General features: G+C 40.6%; 1 protein-coding gene across 2 annotated transcripts in view; it reads left to right on the top strand.

Annotated features, from left to right (window-relative positions):
- Nucleotides 1-321: 321 nt before the first annotated feature.
- Nucleotides 322-8538, top strand: part of col2a1b (collagen, type II, alpha 1b) — a 34862-nt gene continuing 26645 nt past the window's right edge. Inside the window, exons 1-7 of one of the 2 annotated variants that reach the window (XM_028406183.1) lie at nt 322-545; nt 3647-3856; nt 5231-5247; nt 5576-5608; nt 6412-6444; nt 6712-6765; nt 7921-8022. In XM_028406183.1, the coding sequence (XP_028261984.1) occupies nt 452-545; nt 3647-3856; nt 5231-5247; nt 5576-5608; nt 6412-6444; nt 6712-6765; nt 7921-8022 (543 nt within the window). In that variant the 5' untranslated portion in view covers nt 322-451. The remainder of the gene's footprint in view (nt 546-3646; nt 3857-5230; nt 5248-5575; nt 5609-6411; nt 6445-6711; nt 6766-7920; nt 8023-8538) is intronic. The other variant, XM_028406184.1, reaches the window with a different exon arrangement.

Raw genomic sequence — 8538 nt, 5'->3', positions numbered from 1 at the left:
AAGGCGGGGGAGAAAAGGGGAAGGGCACCAAAATTTAGGATGAAAAAAGTTTCAGACTTTTTTTGGGTCCAGTTCAGCACATGGGGGAAAGGAGTGGTCTGAGCCTGCAATAATGGAACCTGGGAGACAGAATGGGAGGGAAACGGGGCTCAGATTTCAGCCTGACAGGGGGTAAGGGGCTGGACTGATATTTGGGAATATACGAAGATTCATTGAAGGTAACGGGGACATAAAACTACAGCGTCTGGCCTGAAGCGGTCGGTGCTGAGTTTCTGCTGCAGGTCCGGGTCCTGCCGCTGGATTCACTCCATCGGTTTTTGGGAAAGGGTGAATGTCGAATGATCCGGCTTTTTTTTAACTGGGGACACAAACACTAAATACTGAGAGAAGCCTCCGCTCCTTTCGCACCCTTCTTTCTCCCTCAAGGGCTCTGCATGTCTAATATTTAGACATGTTCAGTTTTATGGATTCCAGGACTGTACTGCTACTTGTAGCAACCCAAGTTTGTCTATTAACCGTTGTGAGATGTCAGCAGGAGAGCGACCGTAAGTGGCAGTTTTATTTCTCTGATGAAGAAACTTAACTTTACCATTTAAAGTGCACTAAGAGAAATTCTTAACACTTTAAACAGTTTTAAACTTGTTATTGTGTGTTTGGGCTGAGTTGGTTACAAACTTGCGTCATTTACGCACAGAAACTTTACGTCTATCTGGATGCTCTGTTGCGTAAAAAGTTCTATCACTGATGATAACAGTGGACCTGTTGTCCATCAGGAATCCTGATCTTACTGTATGTGCAGTGATTTATAACTCAATATATAAGAGCTGGGGCCGTGCGTAAGAATAAGGAAATGGATGGAGAGGAGAGGGAGAATTACGCAAAATAAAGCGCTCAAAGATGCAACTATTTTTGCATCTGTGTAGTTATTTAAGTTCTGATGCGCTCAGCAGAATTGATTAATTCTGATCCAAATTAACTATTTTACCCACAAAAAAATCACAGGATTCTGCAAACTGAGCTCAGTGCTTTACTCTAACTCCCCCTTCTTGTCTAAAGTTGCCAGACACCTGTGGGCGCTTTAGGGCCTTGACAGACTCTCCTTTAAACTGCAGATTCACTTAATTTAACGGGGGGGAGGGGGGGGAGGGGGGGGGCAAAAAAGTGAAAGGTGGCCAGGCTCAAGGGCCTTTAGTGAAAAGTGTTCACATTCCATTGCTGTCAGAGGGCATCCAGGCGAATCCTGGCTTGTTGAGGTGGAAAGGCGGATTAATAACAAAAAAATGACTTTTTATTTTGATATTCACTCAAATAAGAATGGTACAGTCTCCATTTCACTCCCCATACCTTCACATTTTCTCTTCTTTTATTAAGACAGAGCAGGATTATTAGTCATTATTATTGATTTTAGTATCCACAAGAGAGTAAAGGTACGCCAGCAGATTTGGGCCAGAAATAATGTTCCATATGATTTCAGGGTTTCCATCTGCTTAAAAGATTACCCATAAGCTGTGACAGTCAGCCCAGAGAGAGAGACAGAGCCAGGGTGCAAGAGAGAGGTAAATGGAAAAATATTAAGACAGGGACTTTGTTATTGTAATTCTGAGAAGTCCGGTCTTCTCACTACACAGCAAGTCAAGCTTAGCAAGATTTTGAGGTGGAAGAAAAAATGATGTATTTTCCCAGACAAACGAGGAAAAGGGGGATATAGTCATGCCAAAGCAATTGCAAGTCTCAGGTTACTCTCTCAGAGAGGTGTTTTTTTTGTTTTTTGTTTTTTTGAGACACTGAAGAGGTAAAGAGGTCTGATTATGACCCCAGTACAGCAGGCAAGCTCAGAGGGAAGAGGGGTCAGGGTCATTAGCTCTCAATTTTGAGGCCACTGACTACCAATTCATGGAGATGCATCAGGCAGAGTTTACTCTGATGTCCTCCAGGTATGCCTGGGTTCACTTTACAATTTTCATTGGATGGAAAGTAATGTTGCTGCCAACACAAGGGAGAGAGGAGACATACAAATTATCCACAGTGACGAAAAGCCAGCTTTCTATCAGTTCTACAGCAGATAGTGGAGCCTTTGTCCCGGACTATCCCCATATCAGGAGAATCTCTCATATTTGAGTCAGTGAAAGGACAGGTGCAGGCCTTTGATAGTACATCCAGTCCTGTAAAATGAAATGTCAAAGCCGCAAGGTATGTGCATGAAAGCTGACCATTTTCTTTTCTCTGACGTGTTTGAACTGGCATTGGACAAAACTATGGCTTCCAGATGGGGTTTCAAATGTTCCCCCTGTTTATATAGGGCAGTAGTTCGTGAATTGGCCACTCTGTGCCTTTCCAGAAAGACCTCTTTCATTGCTGCTGAGGTCCATTAGATTACCGAGACTTAAGCAGTGCACAAAGGTAAATATAGCTACTGTACTTGCTCCTTCTCTCAGCATAGCAGCCTGTACCCTGAGGCCTCCCTTTTGGTGCGTCAACCAGCTTCACCTCTCAGCATGGGTTCACTGACTCCAATCAGAGCATTTCTTTCAACAGGTGTTTGGCCTCCTGTTTGTCATCAAGAGAAAGTTGCCAGACTGGAAAATAAACTAAGCTATCACTAATTACCTGTTCTTATCGTTACATTTTCCTGAACCTGTACAGTAGCTGCATTCAAACACCTCCTCTGTCACGTTCCCCTTCTGCTCTTTGCCTGGCTGTGGTCTGAGAAAAAAAATCCCAACATTTTCATTTTACTGAATGCAAAGTCTGTCTCCTTTGCAGTAAATTAGGGTGTCTCCCGCAATGTAAATGAGCCCTATATTTAACTTGTCGAGGAATTCAGGCACACAGTCCTGTGAAGTTACTGGAGGTTTCCTGCAGGTCTTACTCAGCTTCACTGTGATTCTGTGGTGCTACACTGCCACCCTGTGCTCACTGAAGATATTTCATTTATTAAGTAACTTAGCAGCAATGATTAATTTTATGTGATCAGAGGAACACGGCTGTAACATCAAAAATTGGAATCATAAAAATTAGAGTCTCAAAAGTAAAGTAATCAAGAATCATTATACTTGTTGATAAATAAAATACAGGTTCTTATTGATGACCAAAGCGCAAAACCTCCTATATTGCAAGATTTTCTTATTTTCCCTAAGGTATGTGTAATAAATATCAGTAATATAGTCCAAAAAATAGTGTATTATATATTGGGCATACCTAATATATAGCATTCTGCAAAATAAAGAACTACTTTTTCAGATAGATATTATTTTGCGTTATATATTGCACAATATATTGCATTATGGCCATTGTAATGTAATCTTCTCAAATGTGAGAATTATCTTTAGCCATAAATATCAGTAAAACAACAAAAACAGTTGAACAGTCTATCGAGAAAAGCTGGAAATTCATAGAAAATGTGACTAATTTCAAAGAGTTATCTCAATTTTAAAACAGAAAACCAGACTTTCTACTTATCCTTGAGCAAGAAAAATATTATTATTGTATTATTGTGGATAACCTCATCTGTCTCCCATCTGAACTGGTTTGAGATGCTTTACAATGAATTTGTGTCTGAGTTATGACAAAATATGTACATCTGATGTCTAATCTCATGTTTTCCTTCCTCCTGCCTGGACCTCTGTGTGATTGCTCTCACACACAGAGGAGGATGCTTTTAGCTGTATACAAGATGGACAGCGTTATAGCGACAAGGACGTATGGAAACCAGAACCCTGTCGCATCTGTGTGTGTGACACTGGAACCGTCCTGTGCGATGAAATTGTCTGCGAGGAGCTAAAAGACTGCCCCAAACCTGAAATCCCATTCGGAGAGTGTTGCCCCATCTGCGCTGCTGATCCATCTCCACCCATTGGTTGTAATTTATTTATCACACACCTCTCATAAATAAATTACTGTAAAGGATCATGTTGTTTATTTTGGGGAGAAAACGACACACAGAAAGTTTGGTATTAATCAAAGGTTGGCTAGTTGCTGTTTAACTTCTGACTCTTTAATCAGGCTCCTATAAGTCAGCCTTTGATTTGAATACAGTTTTCTATCCCCAAAGCAAACAAATGATAAGAAATAAACAGCAACAGTGACACATCTGACAGGATTTCAGTACAATGCTGCCTCACCATCATTTTTCCATAGCTGGCTCACCTTGGCTCCATCTTGTTTGAATACTCTCTCCTTCACTCAGTATCATGAACACATGTGGGAGTCATTAAGGAAATACCTCAGTCAAGCAGACATGGCCTCGCATTTCTACTCTATATCCTCTCTGTGGATTTCTGTAGATCAGATCTGATGGCAGGAAAGTACCGTGACACTCTTCTGAGAGTTCAGGCTATTTGAAGGAGCCATTCACCCTGTTTCAAAGTGCCATTGCTTCCTGATAAACAAAGACCCCCAATATCCAAACACTGTGGGCCAGCTTTGGAAACATAAACATAAGTCAGTCGAGGAGCATAAGTGAAATCAGAAGTGTCACTGTTTTCAGTGCATGCTTGTGGGTTAAAATGCTTTATAATGTACTTATTTTGAATAAGTAAGGCAAAATAAGGTGCTTAGAAAAAAGTAATACTACATGCAGAGTCATAAAAACAAAATTATCAACCGCTTCAAAACAGGGCTGGATATCAAATCTCACTCCTCGTTACTTTGTATCCAGACAAGTGCCGCACAGACACTTTTGTCGTATACACCTACTTGTATTAAGGCAACACTTAATGGATAATTCAATTGCATACATATAGAAAAAAGAAATACCGGTGGTAAGATCTTGAAATGTATATTTTTGTCACTATTATTTAAACTCACATATCACATTTGCATTTGTATGAGAACAATTTAAACGACACCCAGCCCTACTTAAAATGCCAAAATTTAGGCATAAAAATGACAACTGTAACACTGCTTAACTTTTTTTAACCCTGTTAAAAAGTCAAGATACATGATATCTGACCTTTCTTTGCTTTGCTACTTTGCTGCTTTGCTTTGAGCTTTACCTGGGAGATGGTGAGAACACCTTCAATCGTAATGGGCACTTTAAGTGCTGAAATTGATTTGATTTGGTGGTGGTCTTTAGAACAATTTAATTTACTAAAGTACAATTGGATCCAGGCACCAATAGACTCTTGTGGGTTCTGGGAAACTGTATGACCCTCCATTGACCGTTTCTGTTTAATCTTTTCACTAACTGTGATGTGTCTCCTTCCCTCTGCCCTGGCCGGACACTCAACAGGAGTACCTGGAGCTAAGGTGAGACACTATATGATACTTAAATACTGTGTGGAAGCTCCACAGCAAATTATATCTGTCTCAGACTCCTATCAGGGCTGTGGGTCAGGCCCTGTAGTTTAAGATTAAGATGAGACTTTGATGTGAAAGAGCTTTGCCAGATGGATAATAGTTATTTCCTGTTCGCACCTTGTGCTGCATTTATAAGACTCTACAGGGGATACTTACTTTCTGTCTTTTGTGATGACCAGTTTACTGCATTAAAGCATCAAAATCTAAGCAGACTTTTAAAATATAGCTGAAGAAAAGGATATAAATGACACATTCTGTGCTTTATCTTGTTTATCAGGGACAGAAGGGCGAACCCGGAGACATTACAGATGTAAGTGGTAAAAAAGTATTTTTTATAATTGGGTAAAACTCTCTTAACTGTATTTACAAATCTATTTCAATCTCACATGAATCCTTGTTGGTAGTCAGTAGAAGATATAGTTATTATGAGTGTTAGCAATACTGATAATAAAGAGTACGCTTATGTAGAGGTCCTTCATTTAGAAGTAACTTAAAAATTGGTTATGAGTGGAAAAAGCCTCTTAAGTTAATTTTACATTATGTCACTGTTGTTTGTAGACTTTTAACCTGAAAAGAAACTAGTCTGTGAAGGATTACATCAAATGGAAATAAGTATAAAGTACTAAATTAGACACACAGCAGCATCTTATCCCTGCTTGTGAGAGTATATAAAACCATTTCAGTTTTTAAAAACAACTCAATACCACTAGCTTACTGAAGAATGACTGAGAAAGAGAGGAGGAAGGTCAGTTACCCCACTCATCAAGAAGACAGCCAAGCACAATAAAGGCCTCCATACAATACTGCATAAAGACCCTCTCAGAGAGAGAGAGAGATGGAGAAATGTCCTGCTGCTGCTGCACCTGGAAATGTTTTACCCCTCTGTGGGAATACAAGTTCATGGCAGGAAATAAGGCATTGTTTATTGTATGTTTCTTATAATGCTTTGCTCGAAGTGATTAGCAATTAACAAGTCTGCTCTGATGAGAGAGACGAAAGATCACGTTTCCCCAAATTTCTTGTGTGCAAATACATCTGGTAAATGTCAGCTTAAGTAGTGGGGGTAGAGGTTAAAGATAACTGACAGTGTATCTTTGTTTTCTTTCCATATAGGTTGTAGGACCAAGAGGACCAGCTGGCCCAATGGTATGCACCAATAATTTCAGCATTTTTCCTTGAATACTTTTAAACATGTTTAACAGTATGTAGTTATTTTGCAATAGAAAAACAGTGAATTTAAAGTAATGATATACAGTAGGTATCACATTTCACTGCCAGTTACAGTGACTGGAAATGCAAGCCAATCTGACATAACAGTAGCATAGTTAAAAGGCCACAGCCGTTTCTTGAGCTCACATATACTCAGAGAACACCTGCAGTTACTGACTACTTCGCTATCTCATGTTCATCCAGGGCCCACCAGGAGAGCAAGGACCCCGTGGATCAAGAGGAGAAAAAGGAGAGAAGGTCAGTTTGACAGTTTTTTTTTGTTTAGAAAAAAAAGTACAGTACGTCCAATTGATTCTCATTTCTTTAGGTCTTGGTGGGGGGGGGGGGGGGTATGAGGATTCTGTTGGAGCTTGCAGAATGGTAGCCATTCATTGAGCAACTCTAACTTGTCATGTGTCATTTCCATTTGGCTGTGTGGTCTGCTGTGGTCTGGGTTGTTTAACAGATGTGAGGCTGTCGGAGACTCATAATGTAAACCTCAGAGGCCTCACAGCCAGTCAGTGTGGGAGCTCAGCATCACCGCAGTCGCCGCGCTTTGATCAGCTCATTAATGCAACAAGACTTAGATCTGATAGCGGCTGCAGACGAGGAGTTTATGTCGTGTAGTCGTCTTGTTTATGCAGATTTAAGCATACGGTGGAATGAGATTTGGTGTGCGGAGGTTAAGCAGCCTTCTTGGTGTTCAGCACATTCTTTTGTTTTGGATCCCCTCGCAGGGTTTTTTGTCACTACATGCAGGAAGGTATGCCAGGTAGTCATCATCAGCATACACTACAACCTTTAAAGAAAAAATATTCTGTTTTGACAATGAAGTATCAGGGCATTTTTGCTGTTGAGTTTTAAAGGACTAGTTCTGTACTGATGGACCCCTGCAGCTCAAGTATAGTTGAGTTCTCGCATGTACACTGTGAGTGTAATTTGGAGAATGTTCAGCTGAGCTTTAGGCTTGTGTCAGAAGCTTGTGGTCATATCAGCTGCCAGTAACTGTGTAATGATTTATCCAAAGTACTCCTGAGCTCACATTTTGGCACACAGACCTGAAATCAATAAATTCTCACTTGTAACAGTGAATATTTAACATTTTTGTCACATAATAAGTAACGATTAACTGGTTTATAATACAATGAAATCCAGCGAGTCAAAGTAATTATTTTCTTGTACCAGCTTGTCAAATTAATGCCTCAGCAAAGAGACAACTGTGACATCTTGTCTACCAAAAACTAAGACAATAATCTGCAGATAAATAATGAATAAAATAAATGATGATTGCTGGCTTCTGCCTCACTGCATGGACTGTGACAGATGGTTTTGAGATATTACAAGGGACAACCATTATTACCTCAGGCTATACTAATTGTCCTCTTCATATTTTATTTTATTTGTCTATTTCAGGGAAGTCTTGGCCCCCGCGGCAGGGATGGTGAGCCTGGAACCCCTGGAAACCCCGGCCCTCCTGGACCTCCAGGACCTAATGGACCCCCTGGCCTTGGTGGAGTAAGTATACCATGATTTGGTGGGATACATGGTGGGCTAGAAGTCAACACTGATGCAAGGCCAAGAATAGCCTGGGGGGGGGGGTGATCTTAAAGATGTGGGAAATGGGAGGAGGCAGAAAGACAACACTAAGTGGATGCAGAGAGAAAGAATACACTGAATGCCTCTCATTCTTTGTAGGAGAAAAGAAGGGAGGATAGGAGGTGTGTGATTGACTCAGGGAGGGGACTGGAAGGAGCTTTTCTGAGGGGAGAGTCTTTGTAAAAAAAAAAATGTTCACATGCCCTCTGTCTCTCTTCTGTTTGCATCAGGATTCACATAATGAGCTCCGCCACTGACAATCTATTAAAAGTCAATTCTCCCTCCTGCCAAAATGGCCAGCTTCCCCCCAAACTCAAGCAATTCAAGACTTTTGTCTTCCAAAACAGACCTTGAAACTGTTGAGCTGTTTGCAAAGATGTTGCAATTTGACATACGTTCTCTGCTTTTAAGATTTACCAGCAATTATCTTTCTCA

The sequence above is a fragment of the Parambassis ranga genome, chromosome 5 (genome assembly GCF_900634625.1).
Source record: "Parambassis ranga chromosome 5, fParRan2.1, whole genome shotgun sequence".
NCBI classification, from domain to species: domain Eukaryota; kingdom Metazoa; phylum Chordata; class Actinopteri; family Ambassidae; genus Parambassis; species Parambassis ranga.
Note: the sequence above shows the minus strand (reverse complement) of the source record. Positions and strands in the feature narration are given on the sequence as shown.